The following is an 18,200-nucleotide window of genomic DNA, read 5'->3' on the forward strand; positions in this document are numbered from 1 at the left end:
AACACTTTATATTTTACAACATTATTATCACCCGGGAGATTTTCTTTTCATTTTATCTTTAATTTCAGTGTCAGTTTTACTCTATCTAAACTATCCTTACTTGTAATTTGTAGTAACATGTTTCAAAACCAAAAAATATTTATTACTCCCAATTAGTTTTAAGGCAACATTAGTTCAGTTTTAACTAGCTATGGATGATAAACACAAAAGAAAAATTCTGATAGCAACCAAGAGACAGAAAATAACAATGAAAATCAACAGCCTTACAAAGTAGAAAGAAAACAAACAGGAAGACTCTATCTTACCTCTTGAAAAATATTTAAGGATGCTGATGAAGACAGACAGTCAAAACAATGGACAATCCTATTACACCAATTCAGTAGATCCCTTTAAAAAAAAAAAAAAAGGCAAGGTAATAAAGGACCATAGGCCAAAGACATCAAAGGCATCAGAGGTAAAGTCAATCTACTTAAGTCTGGGGAACACCTGACAATGAAGTCTGTTTCTCTGGCACTGTAAAGATAAATAGTCCAGGGGAAAAGAATAAGTGAGGGGTCCCACCCACCAGGAGGTGACTTATCACACATTTTACCCCAGTTCATGACAGACAAGGTTGGGGGGGGTGGCAACTAACTCTCAGAGCAAACTCAGGGGAGTTGCCCATTCCTAATGCTCATTTCTCAAAGGGCAAGTCAACCACCAAGAATAAAAAGCAAAGGTACAGAACTCACTGTATATAGCAAAGTACAAGGGTCTTATTTAAGACCCCCAACTGTTTTAAAAGAAAAGCTAGTGAAAGAATTATGTTAGTAAATAATCTCAACTTTGGCTTTTAAAGTTATTTTCTTTCTTTCTCTTTCTTTTCTTTTCTTTTCTCTTTTCTTTAAGTAGCCTCCACATCCAACGTGGGGCTTCAATTCATGACTCTGAGATTAAGAGTCTCATGTTCTACCGACTGAGCCAGTGAGGTGCCACCAAAGTTATTTTTTAAAGCTAAAATAACATTACCTTTATAAGCCTTCCTAATCATTAACTAGAAGATCTGAAAACAGGATCCAACACCATGAAGCAGTCCACAGGTCTAATTTCAAAACCGGACCACTCATAACCATTTGGTGCTAGCTGCTAAGAACTTTTAAGGGAAGCGATTTTTAAATTATCAACTCAAGGGGCACCTGGCTGGCTCAGTTAGTGGAGCATGTGACTCCTGACCTTGGGGGTTGTGAGTTCGAGACCCAGGATAGGCGTGGAGACTACTTAAAAAAGAAATAAATAAAATATCAACTCAACAGTGCTTAATCCAGTACCTTAGAGACAATTCTCTTCCCTCGAGGCTTAGTCTTTTGTTTTCTCTTCTAGCTTCTGAAACTTCCTCAGGTGCCTGTTCACGTGTAACAGAACTATCACTTTGAGAGAGATGTTTCTCTCCAGTAAGTTGGATGTAAATGTCAAGCAGGTGATCCGTTACTGCCAAGAGGCTGGGATATCTGTTCTGAAGAACCTGACAGAGGGAGGGGAAAAAAAAGCAAAGAAAATTTAGCAGCAGACACAGTGATTTTTAAAAGCACATGTAAGGGGCACCTGGGTGGCTCAGCTGGTTAAGCAGCAGCCAGCTCTTGATTTCAGCTCAGGTCATAGCCTCAGGGTCCTGGGATCAAGCCCGGCATTGGGGTCCGTGCTCAGGAGCGAGTCTGCTTGAGGATTCTCTTTCTCCCTCTCCTTCTGGCTCTCCCCAAGCTCACTCTCGATCGTTCTCTCTCTCAAATACATAAATCTTTTTAAATAAATAAATAAATAAAAGCATATGTAAATTCCTGCTAATATTAGTCAAGCAAAAAATGAATTTCTCTATGAAATCTGTACAAGCATAGTAGTCTCCCAACACCCCCAGTGGATGTCTGAAACTGCAGATAGTACAAACCCTATACATACTGTTTTTGCAAAACAGACATACCTGTGATAAAGTTTAATGTATAAAATAGGCACAGTAAAAGATTAACAGCAATAACTAATAATAAAATAGAATATACTGTAATAAAAATTATATGAATGAGGTTTCTCTCAAAATATCATGTACTGTGATAATGTGAGATGATAAAATGCCTACATGATGATATGAAGTGAGGTGAATGACACAAGCATTGTGATGTAGTGTTAAGCTACTATTGACCTTTTGACAATACATCAGAGGAAGGACCGTCTGTTTCTGGACTGAGGTTGACCATGGGTAGCTAAAAGCACAAAAAGCAAAACCAAGGATAAGGGGGAACAACTGTATAAGAACTTCTGCCCATACCCACACCCCTTTCCCCCTCAAAGACCATAACTTTTTTCCTAGCTAGAATGCAATTATCTGGCAGTCTCACCATTTACACAACTTAGGGTGTAGAAGCCAGATGGGAAAAGGGTCTCCAAGCAACATATACATCCAAGTTTCAGGAATTCACTCACTAAAGAATCCTGCAAGAACTACTTCCACTTTAATTTTAAACACAATTCCAGGGGTACCTGGATGGCTTAGTTGATAAAACATCCAACTTTTGACTTCAGCTCAGGTCATGATCTCAGGTTGTGAGACTGAGCCCTGAGTTAGGGTCTGCACTGAGAGGGGAAGGGGGGGGGGTCTGCACTCAGCAGGGAGTCTGCTTGAGATTCTCTCTCTCTCTCCCTCTGCCCCTCCCCCCTGCATGCTTACAGGCACAAACTTTCTCTAAACAAATCTTTATAAGTAAACAAACAAACAAACACAATTCTAGTAAGGTTTGTTAGGTCATATCTCAGCAAAAGCAATCAGAAGCACTTAATACGAAAACAGTAAAAGGAGCTAACGTTTAGAACTGATAAAAAGCAGCTGATCTTTAAATAGCAAACAACAGAAATTAAAAAGCAAAAGATGTAGTCCTATTTACTTCAATAATTACTGAGAATTTTTGCACAATAATACTTGGTGCTCATAATATTGGATTCCAAGCTTTTACAATATAGATTTATTCAGATAAATCTATTTGAGAAGGAAGGGAAATATGTATATATTAGAAATATTGTCTGAGGTGCCTGACTGGCTTAGTCGGTGGAGAGTGAGACTCTTGATTTCAGGGCTGTAAGTTCAAGCCCCAGGTTGGGTGTAAAGATTACTTTAAAATCTTAGGGGCGCCTGGGTGGCTCAGTCGTTAAGCGTCTGCCTTCGGCTCAGGGCGTGATCCCAGGGTCCTGGGATCAAGCCCCACATCAGGCCTCTGCTGGGAGCCTGCTTCTTCCTCTCCCACTCCCCCTGCTTGTGTTCCCTCTCTCGCTGACTGTCTCTCTCTCTGTTTCAANGTCAAATAAATAAAATCTTAAAAAAAAAAAAAAAAGAAAAATACTGTCCTCCAATACACTTAAATTAGCTTGAAAAGTGTACTGTGATTCCAGTTTGAATATGAAATGTCCACTTATTTTGTATATGTAATGTACACATATTTATAAAAATAAGGATCTACAACCTTTTAACAATATCATCTTAAGTAGTAGAGATCACAGATTTTAATTCTTCATGTTGTTTTACTGAAGGACTTGACAAGAAATACTGCTAAAAACGTATTTCAGGTAGATTAAAAATTAACACAGAAAAAGAGTACCAAAATCAGTAAATTTAGTTAAACGGACAGACACACGGATCTGTTTTAAATTAAAATACAGAATATACATTTTTATGTAGGGAGGGAACATTTATAAAGTTGGTCATATATATTCATGACCTCAGTTAACACAAACAAAATAGAGATAATTTCCATCACCCCCTCCTTTTTTTTAAAGATTTATTTATTGAGAGAAAGAGCATGCGTGTATTTGAGTAGGGACAGAAGGAAAGAGAAAATACAAAGCAAGCTCCATGCTCAGCCAGACACAGGGCTCAATCCCACGATCATGAGATCATGACCTCATGACCTGAGCTGAAATCAAGAGTCGGATGCTGGGGCACCTGGGTGGCGCAGTCGTTAAGCATCTGCCTTTGACTCAGGTCATGATCTCAGGGTCCTAGAATCGAGCCCTGCATTGGGCTCCCTGTTCTGTGGGTAGTCTGCTTCTCCCTCTGTCTGCTGCAATCCCTGCTGTGCACTCTTTCTCTGACAAATAAATAAATAAAATCTTTTTTTAAAAATATCTATATATACCCACAAACTAGTCGTTTTCTTCCTTAGCCAAAAAATACCTTTTCTATTACCATAAATGTAAAAAATTTAAAACTATGTCATTTAATAAACTAGTCTGACATAATATGGCCCTATTATCAATTTAATATGTATTTTGGAGATTCATTCCTTTAATAAGCACTTATTAAGTACCCGCTTTATATCAGAAACATCAGGGGTAGGAAAACAAAACCGACAAGAATATAGCCCACCCTTAAGAAATAGCATCTAGTATAAGAAGCAGATATGCAAGCAAATCAAAACTGCAATGTGGTCAGCCCTCCCTGGAGACCCAGGAAGGTTCCATGGAGAAGTTGAAACTGGCAGAGGTCATTAATGGCTGTGAGTGGGCACTGCCAGCAGAGAAAGCAGGCATTCTAAGGCACCAGCACCTAAGACGTGACGGCACATTCAAGGTGTACGGAGGACACAATATTTGAGAAACTGCCAGGGGTGACTTCCTGGCACTTATTAACTATAAAGACTTAGCACTATATAAACTGCTCATTTTTTAAAGTATAATTTGTTATTTCAGCAAGAAGTCAAAGACGATCTTTTTTTTTTTTTAAGATTTTATTTATTTGACACAGAGAGAGAGAGATAGTAAGAGAGAAAGAGCACAAGCAGGGGAGTGGCAGGCAAAGGGAGAGGGAGAAGCAGGCTCCCCAGTGAGCAGGGAGCCCCCGCAGGACTTTATCCCAGGACCCTGGGATCACGACCTGAGCCACAGGCAGATGCCCAACCAAGACACCCAAATGCCCCGATCTTTTTTTGTTGTTGTTGTTTTTAAGTAGGCTCTACGCCCAGCATGGAGCCCAACACAGGGCTTGAACTCATGACCCTGAGATCAAGACCTGAGCTGAGATCAAGAGTTGGATGCTTAACCAAATAAGCCATCCAGGTACCCCATTCAAAGACAATCTTTCTAGGCATAAGATGATTGGAGTTGGCAGCAACAGAAATGTAGTTCCTTGTGCTCCTCCATGAGATCAGCTTAGGAGATTATTTTATTTCCTGAATAATGCACCCAAGAGTTTTAGCCACCAGTCACTTATTCAGGAGAGTGCTATTAGAATTTATTAATAAGTCCAGAAGCTTAAGAATAAGTGAGCTCCTCAAGGTAAACTAAATATGATATACATCATTTAAGGGAGGGGGTGAACGCTCCTGTTGTGCTTCCTGTGAGGTAATGACTCACAGCTGTTCATGACAGGAATGGAAAGATGAAAAAAGTAGCAGTCAATGTTGTTCTCATCCTTTCAATCCCCCCCAAAAAATCACACCTAATGCATAAAACCCTTAAATTCATCTAGCAGGTGTTCCCCTGAACAGGTTTATTTTAGTAAAAAAAAACAAAACAAAACAAAAACAAACAAAATCACACCTAAATGTAAACTTCAGACCTCTTCTTTAAAGAACAGAATGGCAATCTAGGAATGAAAACTAAACACTGAAATTTCTACAACTGCAAAACAAAGAGCTGCATGATGGCAGAGCAATAGAACAAAGTGCCAGGCGGAGTGGATGCTGGGGACAAAAAGGTGAATAAGTTACTGGAGGAGCTATTGTTGAGGGCAGCAAAATAGGGATACGCAGACAGAGAAATAGACAACTGGAAACTAGAGTGAGATAAGAAACTCCTAAGTCCAAAATAGGCTGCAGACTTATAAAATCACACCGGTAAGACAAGGCTTCTGGAAGATTACATGATCAAGGTTTTTCCAGTAATACGGTGAACTAGACACCCTGAAAATCCCTCTGCATTTTATAAACACTTAAAATGCTGGATAAAATATTTGGTAAGGTTGCCTTGTGTCACTTATTCATCTAAAAACTTACACCAAGAAAGAACAAAGCATCCCTTCCATGCCTGTATAATCACTGACAGAACATTATTTGCTATGCTCCAAGATGAAGCGTTGTAGAATGGGAAGTTTTCCAAGTGAGGGGGTAAATATAAGGGGAAAGTGGGGGTTAGCAAGGTAAAGAGAGGTACACCTCTTAAATGTCTGAGGATAACCAGCAATACCACAAAATGAATCAATGTAGAAAATCTAAAAAATAATTTGTCTCAATTTTCATTAATACCCAGAACAAAGCGTTCTGTTGAATGTGAAAGACATTAGTTACAAAACAACTTAGTAAATTTTTTTAAAAAAAGGATCTTTGGAAACAATTGAGGAAACTTGAATCTGAGAATTACATGGTATTGAGGCATTACTGATCATTTTATTGGATATAATAAAGTTATTGTGATTATATGTGAAAAGGCCCTTAAATTTCTAGAGATGCATTAAAGCCTTCAGGGATGAAATGTTATGGGGCTTGCTTTCAAATATACTGGCAAGTAAAAAATACTAGATGAAGTGAATGCAGTTGAATGTTAGTACATTAACTGTTAAATTTAGGTTCATGAGTATTGGTGATTCATTACACTATTTCCTCTATTTACATGTATATCTGGAACTTTTAATAATAAAAAGTAAAAAAGAAAAGCATCAATACTTCCCCACTGAAAACCACATACCTCATTCAGTTCTGCCTTATCCATGTTATCCATGTGAATTTTCGTCCAGTATTTGTCTAGCAGAGTAGCGTGACTATTTAGAGGTCGATACCAACTTCCTCCACAGCTCAAGAGTCTGTATTTCAAAATTTAAAAAAAGAATTACATAAACCTCCCAATTTCAATCTTTAATTATGCCTCTGGGTAGCCCTTGCTAGATATTATCTCATATATGAGTAACACTGACAACCCCTTCTGGAGCCAGATACCAATATGCTGGGCTCACAGGGCAGATGACAAATGAAAGGCTGCCAGTTGACCCAAGTCTGACTTTTTTCCTAAGGGTGTATAACAGAGCTTTAACCAAGTTATTTTCTAATCACTGTAAATGATTATATTAGGTGTTTTGATCTTAACAGCATGTTTCTCTTCCTCAAGACACAACTTCGGGAAAGAGAAAACAGAATCCAAGACCCATAGCATTCAAAATAAGTTCAGTGCTTATTACCAAAAGCTACAGTACCCAGAATTATTCAAAATTTCAAGAAGGAATATTCATTAAACATATATCCTGGCCAAGCCACAAGCTTACACCTAGGCCATTTAATGCAATACTCACAACTTTCTGAGGAAATGGTGCACACTTTTAGAAAAAAGTATCTTATTCTTTTTTTTTCCAATTTTTTTTTATTATATTATGTTAGTCACCATACAGTACATCCCCGGTTTTTGATGTAAAGTTCGATGACTCATTAGTTGCGTATAACACCCAGTGCACCATGCAATACGTGCCCTCCTTACTACCCTTATTCTTCTAATGCATAGGAGCTAACGCAAGGAGAGTAACGTCCCCTGATCACTCAATTATGACTACAAATGGCAGAGCCAAGAACTGATTTCAGATTTCTACAATGTCCCAGGACTTCCTGAAATATGAACAGAGCAGGGAAGAACTTCACTACCTCTATGAATAAAAGCAGGGTTTATTTTAAAAAAGCAGGGCCTAGCAAAGTGTTCCTTGAGAACTGTTAGGTTAACTCCACACACCTCCTCTAAATGTTCACCAGGGCAAACACTAGTATAACCACTAAATATAATGTGACATTAGTGTCATTCTTGGGCATATTAAGACCTTGGAGAAGTATACAGATATATACTAGCAGTGGGAAATAAATCACTGTGTTCATGTTATTATAAAATATAAACATTGACATATACTAAGTTTGCTTAGGTTTTATTCCTTTGTTGATGCTTATATTCAATTTTTTTAACTGCTTAAAATCTATAGGTCATCATCACCATCATTGTGGCTAGCCATTAGCTGGGCACTTATTATGTGACAGATCTTTAATCCAAGTTATTTCATTTAATCTTTACAACTTACGCCAATTTGTAAAGTAGGTATTATTAGCCCCATCATTATCAGACAAGGAAGGGACGTACAGATACAAAATGTCAGTGTCAGGATTCAAACCCAGAGCTATCTGAACAGTTCTCACCAGTGACTGTTTTTGGAAACAAGAAACTAAGACAAAATTTTTAAAAACTGGATATTTTTAAATGCGGGGGCTCTCATTTTCAGATTTAATTACCTGTATTTAAAATAGGAATGAAGGGGAGCTCCTGGGCAGCTCAGTTGGTTAAGTGACTGGCTCCTGATTTCACCTCAGGTCATGATTTCAGAGTTCTGGAATCGAGCCCCATGTAGGGCAATGTGCTCGGCAAGGAGTCTGCTTGAGGATTCTATCTTTCCCTCTCTCTCTCCCCCTCCCCTTGTTCATGAGCGCATGCTTTTTCTTTCCCTCTTTCTCTCCCTCTCTAAGATAAATAAATCTTGGGGTGCCTCTTTGGTGCCGTCTGTTAAACAGGTACTCTTGGTTTGGCTCAGGTCATGATCTCAGGATCCTGGGATCGAGCCCCACGTCAGGCTCCATGTTCAGTGTGCAGTCTGCTTAGGATTCTCTCTCTTTCTCCCTTTGCCCCTCCCACTCGTGCTCTCTCTCTAAAATACATAATTCTTTAAAAATAAATTAAATAAATAAATAAATCTTTAAATAAAATAAAATAAAATAGGAATGAAGGGGGAGCTGGCTGGCTCAGTTGGTACAACATGCAACTCTTAATCTCAGGGTTGTGAGTTCAAGCCCCATGTTGGGCACAGACCTTACTTAAATCTTAAAAAGATACAGTAATCAAGATAGTCTGATACTGGTGTAAAGATAGACAAATGAATAATGGAACAAAATACAGTCCTGAAATAGGAACCAGATCTTTAAAAAATAAATAAATAATATAAAATAGGAATGAAAAGCTTGGACCTATCATCAGTTCCAAATGATCTTGCTTTAAGTGGGCCCCAAAAACTCTACTCTAGGACTTCTGGACTCAGTACTCTAATCTGGGAACATATGAGGAAAAGGCTCCATAGTGGAAATAGAAAAGTTAATAGGACATACCTCCTAGTTGCAAAGAACTGAAATCCAGGAGCCACTTTCAGACAGTCACCTCGGCCAGGAATCAAGAGCTCTCCATTCTCCAAGAGAGGGATCAGCACGGAAACCTAAACCACAAAACCCCACTGATAAACCTACTAAGGCAGAAGTAACAAACAAGCAAACAAACAAACAAAAAATACCCTTTCTCCAAACGATGAGCACATCCTTATAGGAAACCTTAGTTCTCATAGCATGAACTGGGATCAAAAGACAGATGGGAATGTCTGAGCCACCTACAATCCAGAACGACTTATTCATTCAACATTCACTAAGTGCTTACCGTGGACTAGAACCAAGCCAGACACTAAAATTCCAAACATGACTGAGGTTTTACAGCCTAGCATCTGACAGAACAGCCATGAAGACCACCGTACACCATGATCAGTGTGACCTCCAGAGGTGGCTGTGAGTCAGAACGGAACGGTGTAAGAAACAGGGCAGTGAAGCCATCTCAGAAGTAATGATATTCACTGCTTCTTAAATGTGAGCAGGAATTAGCCAGGTTTGGTGCGAGAGAAATGGCATATATACTCCAGGCAAAAAATAATCATATGGTTAAAAATCTATGTTCCTAAGATCATGGCATGAGAGGATTCTGTTGTTAGGGCAGAATGTATTTATGAAATAGTGGAAAACTACAAAACATAGAGATAAATGATTAAGGGTGTCCCATGTCGAGCTAAGGAGTTTGAATTTTTTAATGAAAGTTATTAAGAGGATTTTAGCCTGGAGGAAAATACTGTAATTTTTATTTTAGAAAATCAACTGTGCAATAATATGGAATATAAACTGAAAAGGGGCTAGCCTACAGGAAAGAGGCAAAAACAAAGGCAGGATGGCTGTATATATAGATGTCTGGCTGGCAAGAAAGGAAAACAAAACAAAACAAAAACAAAACAAAAGAAAAGAAAAAGAACACACTAGTCAGGTAACAAAGCAAGATGGCTAGATAGAAGGATAAAAATAAACCCTGTACTAAGGCAGTAGGACAGAAGAGAAAAAAATAAAGAGATAAGAAAAAAGTACTAAGCAATATAAAATTAAAAGAACAGACAAGAAGGAGACATCAAACTTCCGGCTTGCTAACTATGGCAGAAAAGGCTGTTCTGAGAAAGAGCGGGCAAGTTCCATTTTGGACATCTTGAACTTCTACCAGCTAAGGGACATTCATGTAGAAATTTTTCAAGAAAAGGGTGGGCTAGACATATAGATCTAGGAAACATGAGTTTATAGAGGAAGCTTAAAAAGAAAAAAACACAGTAAGAAGACCAAAGAGTCAAAAAAGAGGGTTCTAAAATATCAGACATAATTTTATTAAGCATCATTATTTCACACATGGCTAGAAGCTGAAAGGAAAGCCGAAAATAATACAGGAGCAACTCCAAATAACTCCAAAACCTGAAATTACAGAAAATTGTCCTGAGATCTGTAAAAGCTACCTTAAAATAATAAAGGGCTAACTATTAGCTGAGAAGCTCTGAAAACAACAAAACAATCATCAAGGGATTTAGGCATGTTTTTGAGTAAACACAACTCCACTATATCAAAGTTTAAATACAATCAAATGAACAACATACCCTTTGTATGAACAGAACAAATACATGAACAGAACACAAAATGGGACTCAATGTAGAAGAATTTTCTGATGTTTATCAAACACTGCCAAAGGGAGATCAAGATACAAACTGTCAGTATGATCTTGAATCTGGACTTGATCATCAAAGAATGTAATCAACAGCAATAGATCTCTAGGTTCCATCATGGGCTGGATGGAATATCTCTTATGTTCACCTATCTTGTTTGGCTCTAATTCCACAATCCATAATCCTAATGACTTCCCAGTTACCCTGATATCTGAAAAAATTGCCCAGGGATGACAGCAATAAAAAATGGAAAGCCTCACAGTTTTAGTGGGGGCGGGGGGTAGATGAAAAAGAAAAAAGAAAGTGAAAAGCCTCAACAAATACCTGGCCTTGTACTTTATATTTCCGTTGTATTTTTTAGTCTCATTATTAGAGTCAGTCTTGGCTCTGGACTTGCTAAGAAAACTGGGTTTCCAGACCTATAAAACTGAGCATTATGACCCTAGATATGGTGTGTCAATTAGACTCAAAAAAGGGGGGGGTGAGGGGGACCCTAGAACATGGTAATCAAACTGTGAGGCCCTGTCTGGGCCAATAAGCCCATTACATCTTTACTTCATCAGATTCTAAAATCATCACAATACACATGTATTTATAGTCACTCCTTTCCCTTCATTATTTCCCTAAACCTACACATACACTCTCCCATTATTCTCATCCAAGAGGGGAAAGTCCTTTAGGGTTCATGGTTTTAAAAAAAAAAAAAAAAATTAAAACCAATCTCAGGAAAATCTGCCCAAAGGAAAAATTTTTCATTCTGCAATACGTTTTTTGTCATACTTCACAGAATATAGAGGAAACATGGACTGTTTGCATAGCTATTTTGATATAGACAGAAAAATAATCAAAACGAAAATATACTGGATGTATAATGAAACAAAGACAAACATGCTCTTATTACATCTTCTCTTCCTTCATCTGTCCTCAGCCTGCGGCTCTACAGATTGCCACAGCTGGGAAGCAGGGTCTCAAAGTTCTCAGTGTATCTGTAACATGGGTAAGATATTTCCCACAAGGCCCATTCTTGGAAAGGTTATGAAACTGATCACATATTCAACTAAAGGAGGAAAAAACTACAATGAAATTGATCACATATCCAACTCTAGTAGCTCACCCTTACCCACACAGGGTACGTTCCAAGACCCCCCATGTCCGAAATTGTGGATAACAGATAACCTTATATATACTATGTTTTTTCCTATACGTACACACCTACGATAAACTTTACCTCATAAACTGGCAAGGTAAGAGATTAACAACAGTAAATAATAAAATAGAATACTTGTAACAATATACTACGATAAAAGTTATGTGAACGTGGTCTCTCTCTTTCTCAAGTATCTTATTGTACTGTACTCAGCCTTCCTGTGGAGATGTGAGCTGATAAAATGCCTACCTGACAAGATAAAATGAGGTGAATGGCTGAAGCGCTGTGACATAGTGTTAGGCTACTCCAGACAAGACAAAGTGAGGTGAAGGGCTGAAGCGCTGTGTCGTAGTGTTAGGCTACTCCTGACCTTCCGACGGTACATCAGGAGGGTCATCTGCTTCAGGACCACGAGTAATTGAATGGCAGATAACGGGGGACCACGTACTCAATGAAAACAGTACCAGCAGAACTTTATCAACTTTCCATCAAACAAAAGGCCAGCTAAGTAATCCTACCTCAAACTGGATAGGTAGGTCATCATGAATGAGCTTCTCACAAAACATATCATCTCTAATCAAACACCTATGTTATTTATTTTTTTTTAAAGATTTTATTTATTTATTTGAGTGAGAGACAGCACGAGCAGAGGGGAGGGGGAGAGGGAGAGGGAGAAGTAGACTACCCACTGAGCAGAGAGTCTGACTCGGGGCTAGATCCCAGGAGCCTAGGATCATGATCTGAGCCACCCAGGCACCCCAAACACCTATGTTATTTAAATTATCTCCCAAACCACTATTAACAAAATGCTCTTCAAAGACAGGAAGTCAGAAGCGCCTGGGTGGCTCAGCCAGTTAAGCCTCTACCTTCAGCTCAGATCATGATTCCAGGATTCTGGGATCGAGCCTCACGTAGGGCTCCCTGGACTCCCTGCTCAGCAGGGAATCTGCTTCTCCCTCTCCCTCTGCCTTCAACCCCCCCCCACTCTCTCTTGCTCAAATAAATAAATAAAATCTTTAGGGGAAAAAAAAAAAGACAGGAGATCAGCAAATGATTAGTGAGATGACATACCACATCTAAGGGGGCATAGTCAATATCCTCCAGAAGGATCCAGTGTCCTTTTGTGGCTGCCTGTGTAAGAGTACCAGGTTGCCACACAAACTCTCCTGGGACATCTGTGCAGCGATACATTCCCAACAGCATCTGCAGGAAGAGGATAAAGTAATTACTGAAACCACACATCTGAGATGCCAGTGCCATATCTTTTGATTAATTCTGTTAAACTTCTATACAGATATAAGCAGGCACTTGATGTTTTTACACCTTGGTCCCATCAGCTATGAGGAAGACCAATAACTATTCTCATACTCCTTTAGCAAAAAGAACACTTTAATGCAAACATTTATAAGCATGCGAACCCACCAAAATTTGCTGTTTCTTAATTACCTTACTGTCGGTCTGATCTCCAAGCTGGACTTTAAGAAGTTCAGGGGGCTTCCGTCTACCTGTCATTGCACCTAGGTGTTCAACTAAGGAAGTTTTGCCACATCCTATTGGTCCTTCCAACAACACAGCATTTTGAGAAGCCACTGCCATAGCCAGTGTCTGAAGATTTTTGCAGATTGAATCAACCAGCACATAAGACCTAAAGGCCAGCTCCTGTTCACGAGAAGAACTCCTACTACTAGCCTAAGGAGGCAAGCGAAAAATAAAAGGCATGTCAAGAGTCTTTCCTCCAAAAGGCACAGGTTAATTTCTACTACCATGTTTCCACTGACCTTTACAGAAGCCTCTAAATAAATTAGTAGTATCAAACAGTAGTTATGTTTTCCAAAATAAGGATCTTTTTCCTTTTGGCAGAATTTGCTAACAAATGTAATAAGGAAAGTCTCCCAAAGTTTGAAAAGCCAAAAAAGTTGACACACAAAGAATGGGGGCAAACCTCATCTGATGACTGAATTTTTATTGTTTTTCTTCCTCTCGCCACATTCTAAGGTTTCATATCTAAGATCAAGAATGCACATGATATATTTATCAATCAGGGAAATGTGGACACTGAAAAGATACTTTGTATTATAAAACTGTTACATTTTTTCAGGCGTAATAAAGAATATGGCTTTTTAAAGTTATTTTCTTTTATACATATATACTGAAATATTTAGGCATGAAATGATGTGGTATCTGGGAATTGCTTCAAATAACATGGTTTGGAGAGAGTGTTCAGAACTATAAATGAAATGTAACTGATCATGAATTTATAAATACTGAAACTAAGTGATGGGTACATGGGGATTCATCACACCACTACTTCTAGTTTGGAATATATTTGACATTTTCCCTAACAAAAAGTGAAAAATAATAATAATAGTACTCTCAATATGTTTAATGGGTATAGAGTTTCAACTTTCCAAGATGAAAAAGTTCTGGAGTTTGTTTACAAAACAATGTGAATACTTTAACACCACTGAAGTGTTACACTTAAGACTGTTTAAGATAGTTGGGGCACCTTGCTGGCTCAGTCAGTAAAGCATGTGACGCGATCTCAGGGTTGTGAGTTTGAGCCCCACGTTGGGAGCAGAGTTTAAAAAAAAAAAAAAGTTTAAGACAGTAAATGTTGTATTTTACTGCATTAAAAAAAAATTTCAGGGCACCTGGGTGGCTCAGTCGGTTAGGCGTCTGCCTTTGGCTCAGGTCATAATCCCAGAGTCCTGGGATCAAGCGCACATCGGGGTCCCTGCTCAGCAGGGACTCTGCTTCTCCCTCTCCCCCTGCCTTTTCCCCCAGCTCATGCTCTCTCTCTCAAATAAATGAATAAAATCTTTAAAAAATTGTTTTTCAAATAATAATAACACAGGGAAAAAGATCTCTTAGAAAAGTGTTATTATTCCTTTAAAAGTTCTTAAAATTCCTTCTCAAACATGGCTAGTCCCCTATAGATATGTGAGGACAAAACGAGATTCAGGGCTGGAAGTCTTTTGTTTTTGTTTTTTTTAAGATTTTATTTATTTATTTGAAAGAGAGAGCACAAGCAGGGAGAGAGACAGAAGGACAAGCAGACTCCCCACTGAACATGGAGCCAGACACAGGGCTGGATCCCAGGACCCTGAGATCCTGACTTGAGCCAAAGTCAAATGCTTAACCACTTAACTGAATGAGCCACCCAGCCACCCCAACGGCTGGAAGCTCGAACTCTCTGCAGGGCTGTTACTCTCAGCAATTTAGCAGGTCATAGCACCATTCCGTATTTCTGCCCCAGTGCCTTGTCATTGCTATTCAACATCAGGCCCACCCCAACTAAAATCCTTCCCTATGTTAAAATTCTAATGCTCTGAACCTAATCTATGTTAGGAGAATGGTTGGGGTGGGAGGATCTTAGTGACTAGAGGGAAACACAAGGGCCTCTGGAAGTGCTGCTGCCCTAGTACTGGTTACATAGATATTTTCAGTTTATAAATAATCATTGAGCTGTATATTTAAGATGGGCACTTTAATGCATACCATGCTTCTTTTAATTTTTATTTTTATTATTTTTAAGGTTATTTATTTGAAGTGATCTTGCACCCAACATGAGGCTCAAACTCACGACCCCAAGATCAAGAGCCACATGCTCTTCCAACTGAGCCATCGAGGCGCCCCCTATTATGCTTTTTTTTTTCTTTTAATTTTACTGACCAATGGACAAACCAATGGTTCAAGGAATGACCCAGGACATCTTCCGAAAAGAAAACTGGGTGAATGTGACCATCACATAAAGTGACAACTAACTAAAGACTGCTGGGGAAAAACAGACTGGATCCCAACAGCTTCAGATTACAGAGCTAGATTATAATCTATAAACCTTTCAAAAGCATGGGTCTAGAGCCACATTCTTGGAAAGAAGCTCATTTCTTACGGCAGGGGAAGTTCACTACAGTTACTAGTCTCCCACACAATGAGCAAAAAGAATGTTATGACAGAAACAACTTGCTGGGAGTTATACCTGGGCTTACTTCTATCTCTGCCAAAGGGCAGCCCAAGGGTCTCCAGGCTAATCATCCTGCCTTTGTTTCACATAAATACGGTATCACAACATGTGCTATCCAACGTCACAGACAGAATATATGGCAGAGCTTTGCTGAAGTTAAAAGCATTATATAGGCATCACTGGAGTTTCTAATTTAACATCAAACAGAAACAAAGGAAATACCAGAGAAGAGGGCCCTAGGTAAGTTTTTCTTAATGTATTTCGAATACTTCTGTAAACGGAACATCAATTTGGCAAACTCAATTTGACTCACAAGTATAACACAGAGCCCAACCAAGGAAAAAAACACACTCAGTGTTTAAGAGGGAGAAGAGGACACACACCCTATTAATGCCAACATACCTGCTCTCCAGGGACCGGCTGCTGCCCAGGCAGCACCACACCACAGACAGCAGTCACTCTGGAAGAGAGGTCAGCTGAAACAAGATGTCCCTGTAAGTACTGCAGCTCCTTCTCCTTACGCCAAAGGGAGGTTTCTGGATTAGCCAAAACCAAGGCCTTCTCCAAGTCCTGCAGCTGGGCCTCTTCTAATAACCTGAGGAAAACGAGGATCTCATCAATTACTTTAACACACAGCACTGCCACATCAAGATCTCCAGGAATTCTCCTTACCTCAACCTGAAATGGATCAGTTCCTCACTATTAAAAATCTTCTTAAGGAATGATAACTTGTGCTCTTCATTCATACAGGTGACCAAAGCAAGACAATTGGCTGTGTACCTGGAGAAAATCAAAGTATATAAACTCAGGACAAGCAGCTGAGCCTCAAAAATAAAGAAAATTTGTTAGCTAACTAAACACTAAAAAAGGAAATCTTAGGGGCGCCTAGCTGGCTCAGTTGGTAGAGCATGTGACTTTTGATCTCGGGGGGAGGAGCTGGAGTTCCATGCTGGATGTAAAGATTATTAAAATAAATAAACTTTAAAAAAAATAAAAGGAAATCTTACAGAATTAATATAATAGATTTAAGAGTAGAAAATACAAACAAGACATGATGAATTCACTTGACAGAACTTGAAAAAGGTGGAACTCCACTAATATCATCTCATTTTCCCCTAAAGAGACACATGATTAAGGAAAGGAAATAAGAACCCAAAGGCATCAGAACAAAAATAACACATTTTATGTAGCTTCCTTTCCCTCCTCATGCACAGAACTCTCTATTCCCTCTATCATCCCCACACTTGAAACACAGGAAAAGTCCACCAGCTACACACCAGCGGACCAAGGTGTCATGGCTTCTGAGGAGAGGGACACACACACTCCAGTCCCAGAGCTCCCGGAACACAGACTGCTCTTGCTGCAGAAACTTGTAAGCTGCTTCCATTAGGTCCCGGAGCTTCATCCGTCTGCGCCCGTACCGGACTGGATTAGCATCTGAACTCTCTAGGAAGAGTCTTTGAAAGACTGGAGAAGTGTCCTTGAAATACCTCAGGGCAAACCTTCAGAAAGAGAGAGATTATTTTTATTTGTTGGTGAGAATATCACAATATACACATCTCCATTTTGAGGCAGGACAGCAGAATATAACAGGAACTTCCAAAGGTCTGAAAGCAAAGAGATAAATACTGATGCTACCTAGTCCTAAGATGGTATCCTGTTTTAAGCTCAGGAACCAGGACCATGGCATGAGATACCTAAGACAATATAAGAACCAGAAGTACTTATCCCAAGTGTTTTCCACTGAAAACGCACTCAACTTCAACAAACATTTATTGACCTCTCACTAGGAGCCAGACACTGTGTTAAGTACCAGGGGTACAAAACCAACGAGGTACTATCCTGGACTCCCCCAGTAACAAGGGAGACAGTCACTTACAGAAACAACAAGAGGCACAAGAAAAAAAGATTCAACTAAAACTGGGGGAGTCCAGAAGAGATAGGTTGCATCTGAAGAGAAACAGATTTTCATGAAACACAGAAGGGAGGCAAGTAAGATCGCAAAAGATGGACAAAAAGCTTCAGGCAGGGGGCCCCTGGGTGGCTCGGTCAGTTAACTGTCCAACTCTTGGTTCAGGCTCAGGTCATGACCTCAGGGACGGAGACTGAGCCCTGCGTCAGGCTCCACGCTCAGCACAAAGTCTGCTTGGGAGTCTTTCCCTCTCCCTCTCCCTCTCTTTCTGACCCTCCCTGCGTGCGTGCGCTCTCTCTCTCTCTCTCTCTCTCTCCCACACACACACACACACACACACATTCTCAAATAAATAAATAAA

General features: G+C 39.4%; 1 protein-coding gene across 2 annotated transcripts in view; it reads right to left on the reverse strand.

The window, feature by feature from the left end:
- Window positions 1–18,200, reverse strand: part of MDN1 (midasin AAA ATPase 1) — a 164,572-nt gene that overhangs the window by 128,635 nt on the left and 17,737 nt on the right. For both annotated transcript variants that reach the window (XM_034670821.1, XM_034670822.1), the window contains exons 3-11: window positions 17,205–17,429; window positions 16,600–16,707; window positions 16,330–16,522; window positions 13,410–13,652; window positions 13,035–13,166; window positions 9,135–9,238; window positions 6,700–6,814; window positions 1,308–1,501; window positions 306–387 (exon numbers count right to left, since the gene is read on the reverse strand). In XM_034670821.1, the coding sequence (XP_034526712.1) occupies window positions 306–387; window positions 1,308–1,501; window positions 6,700–6,814; window positions 9,135–9,238; window positions 13,035–13,166; window positions 13,410–13,652; window positions 16,330–16,522; window positions 16,600–16,707; window positions 17,205–17,429 (1,396 nt within the window). The remainder of the gene's footprint in view (window positions 1–305; window positions 388–1,307; window positions 1,502–6,699; window positions 6,815–9,134; window positions 9,239–13,034; window positions 13,167–13,409; window positions 13,653–16,329; window positions 16,523–16,599; window positions 16,708–17,204; window positions 17,430–18,200) is intronic.

The sequence above is a fragment of the Ailuropoda melanoleuca genome, chromosome 10 (genome assembly GCF_002007445.2).
Source record: "Ailuropoda melanoleuca isolate Jingjing chromosome 10, ASM200744v2, whole genome shotgun sequence".
NCBI lineage: Eukaryota > Metazoa > Chordata > Mammalia > Carnivora > Ursidae > Ailuropoda > Ailuropoda melanoleuca.